General features: G+C 41.7%; 1 protein-coding gene across 1 annotated transcript in view; it reads right to left on the reverse strand.

Annotated features, from left to right (window-relative positions):
• The window catches only part of LOC131560789 (von Willebrand factor D and EGF domain-containing protein-like), a 172,950-nt gene that overhangs the window by 103,278 nt on the left and 50,609 nt on the right, over window positions 1–19,063 (reverse strand). The window contains exons 3-7 of the mRNA XM_058809741.1: window positions 18,034–18,259; window positions 15,310–15,542; window positions 6,324–6,413; window positions 4,627–4,762; window positions 126–343 (exon numbers count right to left, since the gene is read on the reverse strand). Coding sequence (XP_058665724.1) covers window positions 126–343; window positions 4,627–4,762; window positions 6,324–6,413; window positions 15,310–15,542; window positions 18,034–18,259 — 903 coding nt within the window. The remainder of the gene's footprint in view (window positions 1–125; window positions 344–4,626; window positions 4,763–6,323; window positions 6,414–15,309; window positions 15,543–18,033; window positions 18,260–19,063) is intronic.

Here is a 19,063-nt window from a genome sequence, read left to right on the forward strand (position 1 = left end):
CCCAAATCATTATGACAATCATCCCTAAAATTTTATTTTCTTTGGAAAAAAAAAAAAGGAGAAAAAAAAAAGAAAGGAAAAAAGAAAAAATTTGTCACATTTCCCAAGTGATTTCAGGACCTCACCTTCACATCCCTGGGTGTGTAAGCCCTCCAGAGCACATCCCCTGGCGCGGCCGGCTGGGCGCTGAGGCGGCTGACGCGGTCCCAGTCCTGCGCGAAGTCGGTCACGGCTGTCACTGTCACCCTGGCTGCTGCACAGCTGCCCCCTGAGCACGGCCCCGGCAGCAGATCCACCTGGCAGGCCGAGAGGGCGATGTCTGGGGGCCCTGGGACCTGGCTGCCTGGAGGGAACGCCAACACAGAGAATGACAAGAGTCAGCCAAAGTGCTGCCCCTACCATGCTCTGTTTAACAGAAACATTTCTCGTTCCAGGACACACACGCCTTGTGTCTTGGGTTGAAGGATTTAGCTGGGGTGTGTGTTCTATTTCCATCTTTTAGAGGTGGGGCAGCTATCTCCTGTTCATTGGGCAGTTTTCTTTATCTCTTCCACAGCCAATCCTCCCTCCAGGAATCCCTTGTTCATGGCCACTGAGTGCCCCTGCATGCCTGATCAAATGCCATCATCCCACTGGGAGATGCTCCGCCCAGGGGAGGAGCCAAGCATTCCTACCTGGATACAATCTGAGGGTTGGAACACTGCAGCAGCATTTTCCTCCTGGATTCCCAGAGGGAGCCCAGGCCCATCTGCAGCAGCCCTGGAGCTTCAGAGGAAAACTCCCGCCTTGTGCAGGATCCCTGCTGCACCAGAACCACAGCTGGCACTGCAGGAGGGCTGAGCCCCCATGGGGTGGGACTGTGCCACCACCCTGACACACAGGGTGTCACATCCTACTCTGACTCTAGCAGTGGTTTCGTTGTACGTTGGTGTTTGGTTTTTTTTTTTTTGGTACTATTGCATTTGTATTTTTTTAAATTTTACTAGTAAAGAACTGTTACTCCTCTTCCCATATCTTTGCCTGAGAGCCCCTTAATTTCAAAATTATAATAATTTGGAGGTTTACATTTTCCATTTGAAGGAAGGCTCCTGCCTTCCTTAGCAGACTCCTGTCTTTTCAAACCGAGACACCTTGGAACCAGATGGGCTTTACATGAAAGCAGTTGTGACTGACTGAATCTGGCATCCCCCTGCACTCTTCACTGTGCTGCTTTTTTATCCCCAAAGTTTGCTAAAAACTTGGTGGTGTCTATTTTTCCACAAGTGCTAATATTTCTGGGACAATGGTGTTGTCTTTATGGGTCCATGCCCAGGGAATGAAGACAAGTCGTTGTCATGACAAAGAAAGAGATGAACCTGTGTTCTGGAAAACAATTCTCCTTCACTGTCTGGAGTATAAGGAGGTATCTGCTGGGAGTTATTTAATTTAAAGCAAACAGGTATTTTGATGTGAAAAGGGAGGGATTCTTGAGTAAGTTTTTTGGTGAACTGTGGATTCACAACAGCAAGGCAAATGCAGCTGGTCTATATTTATATTTTTTGGCTTAGTTATGTTATGGTGTTTTGCTTTCAATCTGTAAAACAATGGTAGTTTTATTTGTATCCTTCACAGAAGTATTGTGCTGATAAATTCACTAAAAAATTAGGAAAATAATAAGCTATGGAGATACTGGCTATGTGAGCATCAGCAGTGGGTAGAGAAATGATGTGTGGTGACAAAATCAGCGTGACAATAGCACTGCACATCATATATTTCCTGAAGGGACCTCTACACACAGCCAGAATGGCAGTGTCCACTTCTCTCAGGTGCTGACCCTTTCTGCTGAGGTTTCAGATGAAGGGCAAACCTGGATTTATATTTCCACAGGTGTGTTCTCCCTTACACACACTGAATTATGGTAGCATTCAGTTCTGAGCCATCTGGTCTTCATACATACAGTGTGCATTTTCTTCTCAAGGAGTCACTCAAGCTTTCATGGATCCTTTGGTTGATAGGAAATGAAACTGTGGTCCCACTGAAGCCAGTCAGAATCTAAATGCTGATTTCAGGACTTACAGTGTTTCTTGAGGAGTACTTAGTTTTCTGTCCCAGACTGCTAATTATCATCAGATGATAATAAAGTTCTAGAAATGGTGGGCATAAAATTAATCTGAGATGAAAACAAGTGATTTTCTGATATTAAAATAAGTGATTTTTATACCATTCTTCCCATTTGTAGAATTGCTTAATAATTTCTAGAGATGGCATGAAAGAATTTTAAGATAGCATTTCTAACACAATCAAATAATCACTGTATTATTCCTTATGGAAAAATCTCATGAAATATAATTTAAATTAACCCTGTAAAGTACTATGGGAACTGAACTAAAATCTACAGATATTAATGACATTTTATCTCTCATATCAAATCCTCAAAGGCTGCTTCACCTCACATCTTATAGAAAAGTCCTGGCTCATTTTCAAGGTTCTTGATTCAATTAAATTGGAGGTTTCCATGAGGAATAGTTATTGCCATTACAGCCCCATGAGCTGTGCTCAAAACCCAGAACAAAAGTTTAAAATCAAAGAAAATCATCTTGTCAAAATAGTAGCGATAAACTTAACAGGAGCCGAACTCCAGTGGCTCTGCTGTGCCTTGGCATTCATTATGATATTGTCTGAACTTGGAGAGATATTTCTGTGCTTGTAATTAGCTTTCTTATCACTTATTCCCTACATAATTAGCACAAGAGTGTAGTTATATGGATTCAGCCAGACAAGGAGCTTGTCAGTTAATTTATTCAGTATAAACGAATCGCAGCTGAAATGGTTTTTATTTTTAATTTCCAGCACTGTGGCCAGCACACATTTTTCAGAAGCCTGCAGTGTTCCTTCAGATAAACTAATGGAGCCTAAAGACAATAAAGGCTCAGAGCAAATGTGTCTGTGCAGACACCCAGCAGCAGATCCTCAGCCTTAAGTATATATAGATAGCTCAATAGATTACAGCCCAGTGTCATCCCAGGAAACAGCCCCAGGATGGAGCAACCAAGGGCTAGAGCTGGGTCTAGTCTAAGCTGCAGAAATGAGTTGATCAAAACTAACAGGAACTTTCCACTTCAGTGACAACTTCCTTCAAATATGAGTTAATTGGATGAGCTGTGCTTTCCTCTTGGCACCTCTTGGCACCAACACATCAAGCCCATTGACAGCTTGGAAACAGAGCTGCTTCTGCAAGTCCTGTATCCTCTCTTTTTTCCAGTCAAGTGCACACTGTGGGACTGGAGGAGACCTTGGTGAGGGGTCAGTCTCAGTCCAATGTGCTGAGCTCAGCCTCCCCCACCTGAGAGCTCCTGGCCCAGGCTCCCAGTGCCAGAGGGATTCTGAAAGCCTTGATGGATGCCCCAGAAAATGTGATTTAAACAAATGGCCTTGGCTGGGGCTCATTCCTATCTGATCCTCAGTGCCTGAGCTGCTTGGGGTCTGTGGGGATGTCCCAGCACGCACCAGCCCTGACATCCCAGTCTTTCCTCCACCTGGATATCCAAGGAAATCCGTTCCCATGAGCCCAGAGGACGTTTTCCTGATGGAGCAGCCCAGACTCCAAGCCAAGAGCAGTGTGTAGAGCAGAGCAGCACTGAGCCATGGAGAAATGCAAAGTACTGCAAGTACGAGAGCCAGCACAGCTGCTGGAACCATAAGGTGCTGCTCAGTTTAAGTTCATTGTGTTGTGATACCATTTAAATTATTTTCTTCTTTTGTCTAAGCACTTGGCTGATTGGTGAGGAGAGCTAGGAAAGGGAATTAAAAAGAGAAAAATATCAGGACCTGTCTGGGTTTTGCCAACATTTTTTAGAGCTGGCTTTTTGTGGGTAGAGAAATTGCAGCTGTAATCCTATCTCTAAACATTTCTCTTGTTGAGTCACTTATGGAAGAGAAAGAAACTTGTTAGAAAAAAGCTTGAGTGTTTTATTTGGTGCAAATGGAAAGTAAATACCTACATGCCACCCTTAGGCAGGACAGGTATTCCACCTGATTGACCTGAAGACAGCATTTATTGAATAAAAGGGCAAGAGCTTTCTCAGTGACATTGTCAATGTTTTCAAGTTAATAAAATAAAAACCCCTAAATGTTTAGAAAGAGAATAATACATAAGCACAAGGATGATTTTTTCCTCCTGTATGAAGTTAGACAAAAACTATAAGCCAACAAAAGAAAGAAAAAAGGCTTCACTATGCATTTGCTGAATAATAAATCTGCAGGGGAGCTTTTTTATTGATAATTAATGAAATTATTCTACCTAAGAACATTCCTGCTACAAAAAAAACCTAAAAATGGAATTTTACGCTCCTGGAATTTAAAACAAGTTCTTCTACTTTCAGTTATTTCATCCATAAATCTCAACAGACTACTGTTCAGGTTATTGCTAGTCAGATTTATGGCTTTGGGTTTTTTTTTCTCTCAAAAATCTGTCAGATGTAATCAGCTGTTTTATTTTGCAGATAAAAATATGGCCTAGTTTGCTGATTTTATGCCTTCTGCCCTTTGGTATTATTGATATATTATATTTTCTATTAGAATCCATTGTAACCTACATACTGGAAAAAGCAATCACATGGATTAGATGTCAATATGTAAAACTCTTACCCAAGTCCTCAGTGCTTAGTTGCAAAGTGATTTTACAGGAATTGTCCTGCCCAGGACAGGCAATGGGCACCGTGCTCAGGACAGTCACAACATGCTCCTTGCCATCCTCTGCAATTTCCAGTGATTCTGGCAAAAACTGGAAATAAGGAAAGAACTTTAAGATAACTTTGACAGACAAAAGTGATGACATTAATCAGGCAATGCTGAAATCTATGAAGCCTGAAGTGGTTTCAACCAATTATTAAGATATTACTCACAAAATAATAATAACCTTTATCATAATCTGCTTAATAATAATACATTTTGCAATAGTGATCTTCACTTTTATAAGGTAAAATTGCTGTTAACATACTTTAAGTAGATTATTTGCAATTAAGGAAATGTTTTCAGTTCCCATATATAATGTGTAATTGCTTCTCATCTCCAAATCAGAAAGCTAGCTTTTATTAAGCCTGAGAATAATGCTGTGGAATTTATTTAATTTTTAATATCCCTGGTTTAAAGGAGCTCCTACCCCAGTGCAGTAGGAGAAGAACCATGGCATAAAGTCTGGCATAACCTCATGGTCATGGGCTCTAGGCTTGTAGTTTGCACCAGGTGCAAAATAATTACAATTTTTCACCAGTTCCCCTTCCCAGGAAGAAGAATTCCTCTGCACATAGATTTTACAGGTTTGGAGAGAAAGCTGGGGTTGTGCCTTTTCTGTCTGCCCATTGTCCTGGGAAAAGAGCAGAAACAGCACTCAGGGCTGGTTGGAAATGGGAATTTCTACTCCCTGGAAAATCCTGACATTTAAAAAAATTCCTCAGAAACTGTTCTTCAGATGCCACATAGAATGTGCTGCCAGATGTTTGAAGCCCCTTTCATGGAGGCATGACACTCAGATACTTAGAAGATCCCAAAAATCTCCTGACAGCCTAATCCTTGAGTGGGATTAGACCTGGTCCTTGCACCCAGTATGAATTTATCTTCAGCAACTTCTGTTTTGTAATGCCTGACCGTAACAGGATGATAGATAAAAATTCATATTTTGTCTTCACTTTGTCCTGGTTAATTTACAACAGAATTGTGCATCCTTGGTTTGTAGGTTTGTAGGTTTTTAGGTGTGTCTTCCAAACCCACAAAACCCCCAGAGCTGTTCAGGGCACATTTACTGGCACATGGAGCTTTCCCATACTTTGTGGTACATGGTGCCATGTCACCGTGATATTTTATGAAAAATCCCTTCACCAGGATTTCTTCTCCTGGCAAGATAAGAAGCCTCAGCTTCTCCATGTTTTGCTGCTCTGGAATGTGATTTGGAGAATTGTTTATACAAACATGTGAATTGTTTTTCATTAATGGCCAATCACAGCCAGCTGTGTCAGACTCAGTCTGTCATGGGTTTTTATATCTGTTGTCTCCTTTCTCTTTCTTTAGTATAGTTTTAGTATATAATTTTCTTTTAATAGAATATAATATCATAAAATAATGCATCAGCCTTCTGAGAACTTGGAGTCAGGTTCTCATCTCTCACCGCGTCCTGGGGACCTCCCAAACACCACAACAGTGCCAGTGGTGCTCCAGGGCGTTTTGCAGACAAACTGAAAGCCATTTGCTCACAGTGAACAGTGCTGCTTGTGATGATCAGGACTCATGTTTCTTCACCATGATTTTCAAATATTCCCTAGTTAGTGACTCAGGGCCATGTGCGTTACCTTGATCCCAGCGTAGAAACCTTTGCTGTCCTCAGGCAGTGACAGCTGCTCAGGAGAGCCCCTCCTAAAAGCTGTGACGGTGCAAAAGACCTGTAATAAATAAATAAACATCACATGCTATAGCATTTCTTGAGTAACATTCGTATAATTGTGCATCTTCCTGTTGCTCAGAGTTTTTAAGCTTTCATTCTACTGCTGAGATATATTTGGGGGATTTAGGATTTGGAAATATTTATGTGAAAATTTTGAGATTTGGAAGAATTTTTGATGCATTTAATAAGCAAAGAAAATGGCTGTTGTTTCAACAATTAATTACACTTTTTGCTTATGATGTGTTTTCTTCTTCTTACAATGTGTTTTTCTTCTTTCTTTAAACATCTTGTTTTGTGATTTTGACTCATTTTACTAACAAAAACCTACATTGTTCATAGATATCACTGTCAGAATTCAGACATTTGCTCTTGGGATCTCAGACTCCAGTCTGTCCACTGATCAAGCATCTGCTCTCTGTACCACATTTGTAAGCATTTTATTTTAAAATTTAAATTTGTTTGACAGTCATCCAGTCTCAGAAACTGCGTCAGCAATAAGAGAAGCTCCTTTTATTTCCTTACAGTTTTATAAAAGATGATGCACATGTGCCTATAGGGTTTATATTGTATTAAAAAAATGAAATTCACCCAAATAAAAAACTCCTCCAAACACAATGTACTAGGACACTTATGTTGTATTCCTAGCACAGCCACACAACTTTTATCTCTGCTGAGCCTGCACACCATCTGCCAACTTAATGTTTCATTGGTTTCAGAAAACCCAAATTGCAAAAATCATTTCTAGGACCATAAGATTAAAATACAGAAATTTTCCTTACAGCAAATGACAATAGACTCTGAAACTGTAGTTCTGAATATTTTTTTTTTTTAGTCTTCTTGGAAATGAAGTAACAGATTGTGACACATTAAATCAAATTCCAGATACTCAGATGACATATTTATAGCTGCTGCCTTTTTTAAGCCTCAAGTAACCCACAAGGAAGAACTGGACCAGTCCAATTTATTTTCCACTACAACAAATGCCTTTGGATGGATTTTTCCAGCATCACTCACTGGCCATGCTGATGCTTGTAGCTCTCACCTGCTGGCTCAGGCACGACCCTCATGACCACTACCTGCAAAGCAGGTTCTGCACCAGGATATTCCAAGATTCATGCCATCGTGAACTTCATAACATCCTGAATATTTCTTTTAGCACCCTAAAAGTCCCTCCTCGTTACCATCAAGCCATGAGTTCCCTCCAAACTGAAGAATCCTCTTTCCCACCTCATTTGTGCAGAGCAGAAATTCCCCACCAGCAATACAGGGCCGTTTGTAGGGCTGTGGGGAAAAACAAGTGTTTTCTGTGCTCTTCAAGTGGATTATTTCCAGTTCAGCTCAGTCCCAGGCTTATGTGCCTTTTGGGATGGTTTTACCTTCACAATTTTTCTCACTCTCTTGCAGACAGTTTGGCCCAGTGAAAATGGTGCCATTTGTTACATTAACAAGATGGAAGCCTTGAGGTCATACTGGGTGTACTGGGGGAAAACCAGACAGATCTCACCTCACAGAGACACTTTACAGTTAAAATTCCTCAGATATTTCATAGTTATCCAGCCTGCCTCTGAAGGAGAGCAAGCTGTTGTCTCCTCAAGGTAATAAGGCCCTGTTATCATTAGATATTTATTATTTCCAATCTTCCCCTAAAGGCTTGAGCTCGGCTTACAGACTTTCCAAAACACCTCTTCTGCTGGGAAGGCAGAAAGTGAGTGTTGATCATGCTCCTGCAGCTTCTCCTGCTGCTGCCACAGGGAGAGTCTGCAAAATCAGGAACTGGCAAGGTGGTGACAGCAGAAAGAGAGTTCAGATAATGCACATTCCCCCTACCAAAAACAAACAGCACTGACCCCCTTGCAGAGCTCATGGAGCAGATCACCTGCACCCACATTGCAGGTGATGCATGTGCACTCCCTGGGCTGTTTGCACTTTTGGCTTCAGTGCTTTTAACCAAGAATGTTCACACTGAGATTCCCTCTGAGCCCAGCACGAGGAGTGTTTGTGCCAGGGAGGGAGCAGCAGCTGCCAGGGACGGGCACAGGGATGCCCAGCACTGACAGAGGATGGCCTGGTGATCTTCCCCAAAGCGATATTCTGGCAAAAAACAGAACCCAGCCTCGCTGTATTTCCTCTCATATCTATTTTAGAGGTATATTTTATAGGTAAAGCGCCAAACACTCAAATAAAAATGTACTCCCTAATGACACACAGAGATATCTGTAGATATCCCAGCTCAATCTTCAGTGCTTCTGGAGGTCAGCACAAACTTTAAAAATTCAAAATGTATGGACAGCCATCAAAATTTACATTTTATTTCTGTCTTTTATATAATTCCCACCCTTGTTGGGTGCACACCTCACAATCAGCAATGTTCATCAGATCCTGAGCTACAGGTTGACAATATGTCACATAATTATGATAGTCATTCCAAGGAGGAGGGATTTTTTTGCCTTCAGCTAAATACTAACTCTTTTTTCTGCACTTCAGTAATCAACTTTTTCTTTCTCTTTTTCTCTTCCCCCCCTACACCCATCTCAGGATGCAGCCTTTTTAAAGCAAAGAGATAAAAGCACCACTGACAGCAGTATGCTGATGGCCGTGACAAGTTAGGAAGTATTTTTCCACAAACTCGTTGGATCTGTTAAAAAATTCAAATTCTATTTTTCATCATCTCTTTTAAAGGGACAGGTACCCTTGGACAGGATGACTGGATTGCTTTTTAACATGGGATGCTTTGTTTTCCCTGTGTGCTGGCAAAACTTCCCATAATAGGGCAGAAAACTTCTTCTAGGCACAAAACTCTTATCAAAAAAGGCTTTTTTAGGTAAGAAGTGTCTCCCTTTGTGTGTGTTGGAGCAAATTTCCCCCCTTCCATGGACCCAAACAGAATTGTACCCATTTTGACATGAGCCCCATGAGCAGCTTCTTTAGCTAAAGGCAGAAGTCATTCATTAATTTGGTGAGGGTCAGTTAGTTCTGTGAAACAATTCAGGAGAATATTTTAATCCTAGGACCTGTGACCATCCCCAGAAAATTTCTCCTTTGTAACTTTCCCATTAAAATGTGGGTATTTTCCCCTATAGCTTTCAGAATTCAGGTTTCCTCCAAATCAGTTATTTCTACTTGTTTTGATGATAATAATGTCCTCAATTTCACCTTTCCCCTAAATGATTCTGAATGTGGTCATTCATTAATTTGGTGAGGGTCAGTTAGTTCTGTGAAACAATTTAGGACAATATTTTAATCCCAGGACCTGTCACCATCCCCAGAAAATTTCTCCTTAATAAATGTGGGTATTTTTCCCTATAGCTTTCAGATTTCATGTTTCCTCCAAATCAGTCGTTTCTACTTGTTTTGATGATAATAATGTCTTCAATTTCACCTTTTCCCCTAAATGATTCTGAATGTGGTGTGGGGAGCCCAGGCTGGGGCAAAGATGGGGACATTTGCCAGCAGATCCAGCTTTTCCCTCTCCATCATGCGGGGGGCTCAGTTAACCAAGGCAGCTGTGGGGAGCTCCCTTTTCCCCACAAGGAGCCCTTTAGGGTCACCTCCTGCTGCCATTCCCTCAGCAGGGCAATCTGGGGCCTGCAGAAGGTGCAGAAGGTGATGATTATTAACAGGAAGGTGATTATTAACAGGAAGGTGATTATTAACCCTGGGGCTGATCCCCCTCCTGCAGTACCCCCCATGTCAGGGCAGGCTGGGGCTGCAGGGCTCAGGGTGACACTCCAGGATGGGAGGCGGAGGCAGGGCAGGGAGTCACCAGGCCAGGTGAAAGGTGTGTCCTGGTGGCTCTGGGGCACTGCAGCTGCCTTTGCCTTCTCCATTAAACACTAATGGGCTGGGGTTAGAAACTCTGCTGGCAGCTGGGAGGGAGCTGGGGTTTGCAGCCTTGATGAAAAGAGCAAAGGATGAGCAGAACTGAGGGATGGCATTTCTAGGGAAGCTGGAGGAAAAGAAAAATAGTTCTCATTAGCTTGAGAAAATGATCTGGCTGTAGGTATTTGCAGGAAGGGGTAGGAACAAAGTCTCTGGGAAGGGTTAGCAGGAAGGGGAAAGCCGGGAGAACCTGTCTTTGATTTAATTAATGAACTAGACCTTGCAGTTTTAGAACACAAATCACTGCCTGTGAGGGGCTGTGGCTGTGCAGAGGAGGGAGCAGGTGCAGCTGTGTGACCTGGCCCTGTGGGCAGCCCAGCCCTGCTCACTTTGCTGCTGGCAGCTCTTCCTCCCCAGGTGCCACATGGCCGGGCAGTGTGTGGGAGCTGACTCTGGGTCAGCATTCTGCTAAGGAAGGAAGTTTTCCCAGGGTAATAGCGAGGTGTTTCATCATCTGCAGAGTTTTATCAGCTCTCTGACCCTTTCTGCTTTAAAATCTCTGCTCAAGTTCACCTAGAGCTCTGTTTCTGTGGGGATGCTTCTCATTTTCTACCTGAAGGTTGAGGGAGAAACTGTAAACTCAGCTGTGACCTACAAACAGGCAGGTCTTCCTATTCCTGTTGATTTTGACAAATCCAGTGGCTGGGAGGGGATTAGTGGTTAAGATGGGGAGATGCCACTTTGTCACTTTGGAGTCCAGATGCTGCTGCAGACCTCTGAGCTGGGCAGTGACAGAGTCTGAGTCAGTGGGAGCTGAGCCAAGGGCATGAAGTGACCCCAGAGGGGAGATGCTGAGAGCCAGTGCTACAGACCCCAGTGAATGGGGTCTGTAGGATGAAACCTTGCTATTTCTGGAAGAGGAGAAGGGGCAAACCCTCAAGATGGCCTTCTAAGTGCTTGAGTATTTCCATAGGTACAGACTTAATATGATTTAACATTTATGAGTCCATATGCCCAGGATTTTTCATCTAAATGCAATAAATGTAGTGAATTCATCATCTGGAATGAGCTGCTTCTCTGCCCTGGGCTGAACTGGGGCATTTCTTAGAAGTGCTTGCAATAAGACAAAAATCCTATTTCCTTGAGAGATGAGGTATAAGTGCTCTGCAAGGTCTGGCTTCCTTCAGCACCAAGAACAACAGGGCTGTAAGATCTCTTGCCTCATCACTGGAGGTGTTTAAGGCCAGCTGGGATGGGGTTTGGAGCAACCTGGCCTAGCAAAAGGTGTCCCTGGCCTTGCAGGGGGTTGGAGCTGGATGAGCTTTGGGCTCTCTTCCAATCCCAACCACTCTATGAAATTTCATGCTTTTTCCCTTGTGAGAGAAAAATAGTTATTTCATATATTGAGGCAATAGTTTGCTATCTGTTTGACTGGGGCTTAATCTCCTTCTGTTGCAGAGTGCCATGCAAAGCAGCCACTTCAATCAGAGAGCTCAGAAAGGCTGGTTTTGCTTAAACATTCTTATTTTACAACCAGCACCATGGTTTATGTAGGGTGACAATTGCTCCTCACCACGTGAACTTTTGGATTGCTGTGCTGAGCAAAATCTGCCCAGTTTTCTCCTAAACACCTTTCTTTCCTAGCATAACTCATTACTCACAGTGTGCTGCTATAATTTATAGATGGCTGTGCCTCGAGGAATGAAATGACCTCTGTCACTCTCACATAAATAAGGCTTAGGAATGCCAGGATTTTCATATCAGATGGAGTGGGCTCCTTTCAGAGCTTATAGAGAAATAGTGGCATGGTATAGATTTATTTAAGACTGCAATAGTTTCATGAACATTGTGCTGCCAGCATTACTGTCTGAAATAACAAAATTGGAACCCAAAGAGCGGGGGAAGAAAGGACACATGATGGCTATTAAAAAGTAACTGGCTGTTTAGTCAATACAAGTTCAGGGATGTTGGCTGGTAAATCTCAACTCTTCTCTAAGGTTTGACTGTGTATTAAAATATATCAATAGCTATTCCATTATGTGACTGACCTATTGCCTGGAGGTGTTTTTACAAAGAATAGCATTGACATCAACCACCCAAAAAGTGATGTAAAAAAAAAACCATCTTGCTTGGCTGTGGTATTTTGTCAAGAAAGGAACAGAGAAGATGCTGATTTCAGGCCATGAATGTGTGGAACCAAATGCAGGCTATTGTGCAAGTAGAGACTATCAGTTAAAAAGGTTCAAAAAAGGCAATTAATTTTCAAAATGCTGCAAATTCTCTGTCCTGGGGGCCAAATTCTGCCTTGAATGCCCCTCGTGCACCCTGGCAGTGCTCAGCCTTGGGGATGCTCCCACTGGGCTCTGCATGGAGAAGGGGAAAATACTGGAAAATGCTCCTGATTTATTTTGTCCTCTTTCATATCAGTGCAAATCTGGCCTCCCTTTAATAGTGCCTGAGAGAATATTCTTCCATCTGCATCTTTCCTGGGCAGGTGAAAGTTACCCATTGCCTCTGTGTGGTGGAATTTGGGGCCAGGGTTTGATTCCTCTTTTAGTGCCATCAGCTTTCCTCTAGGGTAGCCCTAAAAATGCTAAATTTCTTCAGATTTACACCACTGGAGGTGAGAGTCCCTTTTGACTCCTGTTGGACACCCAGACTGGGATGGCCAACGGTGACATGCTGTTTTTAAAATCTTTATTTTGTAAAACTGAATTCTCAGTTGCAGCTGCAGCTTCGTCACTTGGGTTGCACCCGTGATGATTTATGGATAATTATAATTAGTCTAATAGGCCATGAAGACCTTTAAAAAAGCCTAACAAGGAAGAGAATGCTTTAGTCTCACTAAACCCACTAAATTAAACACGTACTTTCAGCAGAGGACAAAGAAGGGCTTACTGGAAACTCAATACAATAAAAATAGTCTTATAAAGATTTGGCAATGCTACTCATTAACAGAACCATATTTTCTCTGAATCCCTCAGGACTGTTAAAACAAGATTTGAAGTGATTGCAAGTGAAATAATTTGGATGAGAATATCTCTTCATAGCACAAACTTGTCTTAAAACTGGCAGAATTATCTGCCTCATCTTATAACATGTGAGGGCATCATCCAGCCTTGATAAAAGAAAGCTAAGGGGAAACCTCATCCCCATTTTCCAGCTTTTAAAGAGTGGATACAAAGAAGATGGAGGGTCCCTTTTTACAAGTAGGAACATGGAAAAGACGAGGGAAAATTCAGATTGACCACAAAATAATTTTTTTCACAATGAGAGCAGTTATCCATTGGAATAATCTCAGCACTGGTGGATTTCCCAGCATTGGGCACTTCAGGTTCAGCAGGAAAGAGTGCTGGACTCTCTTGTCTAGACTGTGCTTTTGCCAATACAATTTAGACCAGATGAACCCTGAACCCTCTGTGGGGGCTGGTATTCTATGATCCCATGATCTCAAAGAAGAGCTGCAAAATGCCAAGACTATTTCCAGCCTACTTTCAACACCAGGACATTATCCCTATTTATTCTGTTTGCTGCAGCATCACTAATGTCCCTCTGCCTGTAAAAGTTATGAACCTAATTTAAATTTAAAAGTCTTGTTTCTGTACCATAAAAGGCCATGAATTCATACACAAGTCAATTCTTTTTTTTTCACATCTGTATTGGTTTCTGTTTTGTCGTTGTTGTTGTTGAGAGCAGATCATTGTTGCTGTGTAAGCCATCAAATATACTTCTTAAAGATTGTTTTGTAATGAACTCTATCTTTCAGTATGCTATTGAACCAGGAATTTGGAATCAGAGAGGCAGAACAAAGTTAAAAAAATCCCATAAAATGAATCTCCCTCTATTTTAAAATGTGTAATATATTTTTTTTCCCTGTGAAAAGATGTTATTGTGTCTCTGGTCCATGGATATAAAAATTACTGAGTGCATGCAGCTGAGCCTGCCTCTGCTGCAAGATACAAAAAGTACTAAACAAAAATTGGCTCAGGCACCTGTACCCACCACTTATACAAACCCCACAGCATTCAAGGTGTAATGTAACTGCAAATATTCAATTTGCCTTTAGAACGTGGCAAAATACCTTCCAAGAACTCGTTATGATTCACAGAAATTTTACAGGTCCTGAACCCGGTTAATGTTATTAAATAATCTTGCCATGGAACAGTCTCAGATCTCTTTTTGGGCTGTAGCTCTAAGCACAAGGAGTGAGGAGCAGCACTAATAAAAACCCCACAGAGGTTTAGGAAGGAGATTTGATCCCCTCTGTTTGTGTGACCTGTGCTGCTGAAGGCAGGTGGCATTACTGTGTCTCCAAGACGGAGATTTGCACCGTCCATCTCCACATAGGAGTAAAATAAAAGGTAAATAATAAAATAAAAAAAAATAATAATAAATAAATGTAGGAATAAAATAAAAGGTAATAATAAAATAAAAAATAATAATAAAATAATCAATAAAAAAAAAAGTAAAGTACCTTCCAAGAACTCACTGTGATTCACAGAAATTTTACAGGTCCTGAACCCGGTTAATGTTATTAAATAATCTTGCCATGGAACAGTCTCAGATCTTTTTTTGGGCTGTAGCTCTAAGCACAAGGAGTGAGGAGCAGCACTAATAAAAACCCCACAGAGGTTTAGGAAGGAGATTTGATCCCCTCTGTTTGTGTGACCTGTGCTGCTGAAGGCAGGTGGCATTACTGTGTCTCCAAGACGGAGATTTGCACCGTCCATCTCCACATAGGAGTAAAATAAAAGGTAAATAATAAAATAAAAAAAAAAAATAAATAAATAAATGTAGGAATAAAATAAAAGGTAATAATAAAATAAAAAATAGTAATAAAATAATCAATTAAAAAAAAAAGTAAAGTACCTTCCAAGAACTCACTGTGATTCACAGAAATTTTACAGGTCCTGAACCCGGTTAATGTTATTAAATAATCTTGCCATGAAACAGTCTCAGATCTTTTTTTGGGGAGTAGCTCTAAGCACAGGAGTGAGGAGCAGCACTAATAAAAACCCCACAGAGGTTTAGGAGGGAGGTGGGATCCCCTGTGCTGCGGGAGGCAGTGGCGTTACCGTGTCTCCCAGGCGGAGATTCGCACCGTCCATCTCTGTGTAGGAAAACGGCTGCAGGGTTGTCTCCTGGTGGATCTGCTCCCTCTTCCCAGGGCTGGAGAGGCGAGACCAGAGCACCCTGAACTGCACTGGGGGCTCAGGGGCAGCGGGGCTGTAGCTGCACTTCAGGTGCACTCGGCCTTGCACGAGCTCGGGGCTGATCGATGGTTGCAAAGCCGGGCTTGAGAGCTTGTCTGGAAAAGGAGAGCAAAAGAGGGATGGAGCACAAAATGTTATTTTGCTGTTATGGTTGTTCACCTAACAAGAAGATGTCAGTGTAATTAAACATGGGATGAGCACTACGTTTTGTCTTCTGGTGACTTAATTAGTAACCATGCAAGCAAGAAGGTGTGTTTTGTATGAAATGCAAAAATTGCTAATTGTGTCCTGACTACCTATTGCTGTTGTACCATCTGATCTGCTGGTTTTGAATTTTTTTTTTAATTTGGCAGTGAGAAAAACATTATTGAAATGAAGCACTCAGATTAATACAAATTAATTACTCTGGCAAAGGCCCTCAGCTTTTCATTTCCTTGGAGCACAGCCTTTTGATCCAAGTTTTGCAAAAAAGCCCAGGAGAGATATGAGAAATCACTATGTTGCAGAGGTAAACTGACTCCCAGAAAGCAGCCAGCCTCTATTGCCTTACTGAACATCCTTTCCAGGCTGTTTTAGGATGTATCTAGGCTAGGTCTGCTCAATATAGTCTCCCTCTGCCCAGAATAATGCTATTGCTCTAAAAATACAGCTTGCTTTCTGTAGGCTTCAACAAGTAATGAAGTCTGAAACCTTTCTTCCTGTTAAACTCCCCTAGAAAGTAGAAACAAAGAAAGGTATAATAGTATAAGGGGATGTTTTTCGTCTCTAGGGACCCAGACTCAAGCAAAACATGAAGCTGGTTCAGATGCTTTGAAAGGATAAATTAAGTAACTTTTCCAGACAAGTGTAGAAAATATAATATGTGGGAACCCAAGAGAATAAAATATGAAGCTGTTCTAGCAGAACAGAGAAGCAATGTGTTAACATCTGTCCAGGGCAAACAGCAAGAGGCAAGAAACAAGTTACTTAAAAAATGAATAAAGACCAGTTGTTTATACCCTTTTGTATTTCATTTCTTAGAGGAGCTGCCTCAAACCGTGGCTCACATCATGGCTGTGTGCAGGAAATTATCCCAGAAGGACAGAGTTAGGTGATCAGCTCAGGGGAGGATGTGAGTGGAATTGCAAGCACGAACTCTGCTTTTCCCAGCTGTGTCCTTTCTGCCAAGTTATGGAGTTTTAAATTCAGCTTGTTTTGCAGCTCAGAAGCGCTGATTGCTGTCCTGCTCCTGAGCCTCCAGCAGAAGGAGCCAGGGAATTGACCCCAACACAAAGCCATGGCAGCTGGACCCAGCTGAGCCTCCTGTGGTGCAATATTTACAGCTGAATTGAAGCCATGAGGTAAAAAAACACAGTAAAAAAACTCTAGATTTGGTTTTTTTTTCTATCCAATGCATGAGACTGCAAAAACTAAAGTCTAGAAATTAAAGACTCTAAAGGACTGGACCTCTCTGAAAATGAGATGGGGAAGGGATAAGCATTATTTTCTTAGAAATGTAGGCGGCTTTATATCACCGAACAGGTATGAATCATCAAATAGGACAAAATTATTCACCCAAAATGTATTGGCAAAAAAGTTCTTTGAACAAGAGTAGTGGAAATCTTATAGTTTATAAAAAAGCCAAGCTTAAACTGAAAAATGACTATTCAGTTAAAAAGTAATTTCTGAGTAAGAATCGGTTTCATTTATTTTAATGGATTTTTTTATTTCTAATACTGAATTAATCTCATGTCCTTTGAGCCTTTCTTCCTTCCTTCCTCTTCTTCAAGTAGGAATGTTAAAATATTGATAAAGATAAGAAAATAGTTATCTTTCTCTTTAAAATTTATTTAAGCTTGGAGTTTGAAAACTGAAAAGCTGATAACCCTAGTTTCTCAGTGTCATGTTTCTGTCCAAAAACACTAAAAGGAAAGTATAAAGGTAATTTTTTCATTTTGAGAAAGAAGCATGTTTTCTGATGAAATCTACATGCACCTGGCCATGCTCCAAAGTTCAGGAGGTTTAACTGAATGAGCAATTGCTTTCTGCTTTCCCTTTGTTTCCTAGCTACCGAGCAGGGGTTACATCTCTCGTAGTAGGCTGAAAATTATTTCTGACGAGAACAATTATATAAATGTCATGAAAAAGATGTTATCAATTTGGTTGGGTTTTTTTTTTCTCCTTGCAGAGTTTCAGAATTACCTTTTTTTGAGGGGGGATACTGTATTATTAAAGATAAGGAGAGGCCTTAGAGACAGTCTCCTGGATACAGAGCCTGGGTACAGCTGAGATGCCTCGGCTCACTCGCTTTGCAACTTCAAGCCAAAGTGGAGCCAAAGACAGTGGGAAAGGTTACACGTGAGCTGTGACCAAGCAGAGAACGCTCCAGCAATACACACCAGATTACATTTTGCACTGGTAATAGGAGCTATTCTTCAGGAACACCTTGGACTGCCACTGATTTATTTCCCACACGCTCCGCGCCTTAGCGGGAGCGACGCTTGACCCGCAAGGTCAGCGAGATGCACACTGCAACACCGGGGCCTTTGAGCACCCAGCCTGAGAGGCACAAGCAATCTTATTGATAAATTCTGTGCTGCTCCTCACCTTCTGCACAGTAGCCCATGCATCCCGGGGTGGGCTGCAGGAGATAGACAAAGAAAGCGCCGCAGTTCCTGACGGCGACGGGGATGCGGAACAGGCAGCAGTCCCTGGTGCCCCCAAAGCCCTGCCAGGTGGCACAGCCCGTCAGCCTCTTGCTCTCCCCTGGAGCTGGCAGGGATTCCGACTTCAGGGACAGCCACACCGGGGCTTGGGTCCCACATTTGTTCATCTGAGCGTGCACACAAAGGAGACGTTTAAGCATGGTAAGATTCCTTTCAGGAAAAGGAACGGAGTCGTGGCATCAGAGAACAAAGTCTAACAAACACTCTGGAAAGAAGCATTTGATATGATCAAATTGATATCATTTGATGTGATCAAATAAAATGCAATAAAATGAAAAAAAAAATCCGGAAAATTTGGAAATGGAGCGACTACAACCAAATGGACTGAGATTAAATGAGGGGTAGTGCAAACAACCAAAACTTGCCAAAATTGCTACAATTAAGATCCTGAAATCGGGGAAGAAAAGTAAACAAAGAGACAGGAGAAGAATTTGAAGAAATGAAACATTAAAAAAAAAAAGAAAAAGGAAAAATTCTGGTACCAAGTGAAAATAATAAAAGTGAGTGAGATGACAAGAAGTGGAGGGAATTGGACCAAATCTTGCCCAAATAATCCTCATTGAAATCTTGAAATCAGAGAACAAAGACCAACACACACTTTGGAAGGGAGATATGATCAAAAATAATGCAATTGAATAAAACCAGAAAATTAGGAAACTGAGTGACTACAACCAAATGGACTGAGATGAAATGAGGGGCAGTGAAAAGGACCAAAACTTGCCAAAATTACTCCAATTAAAATCCTGAAATCAGGGAAGAAAAGTAAACAAAGAGACAGAAGAAATGAAACATTATAAAAAAAGAAAAAGGAAAAATTCTGGTACCAAGTGAAAACAATAAAAGTGAATGGGATGACAAGAAGTGCAGGGAAACGGATAGAAGCTTGCCCAAATAATCCTCATCGGAATCAC

The sequence above is a fragment of the Ammospiza caudacuta genome, chromosome 8, assembly GCF_027887145.1.
Source record: "Ammospiza caudacuta isolate bAmmCau1 chromosome 8, bAmmCau1.pri, whole genome shotgun sequence".
In the NCBI taxonomy this organism is placed as follows: Eukaryota; Metazoa; Chordata; class Aves; order Passeriformes; family Passerellidae; genus Ammospiza; species Ammospiza caudacuta.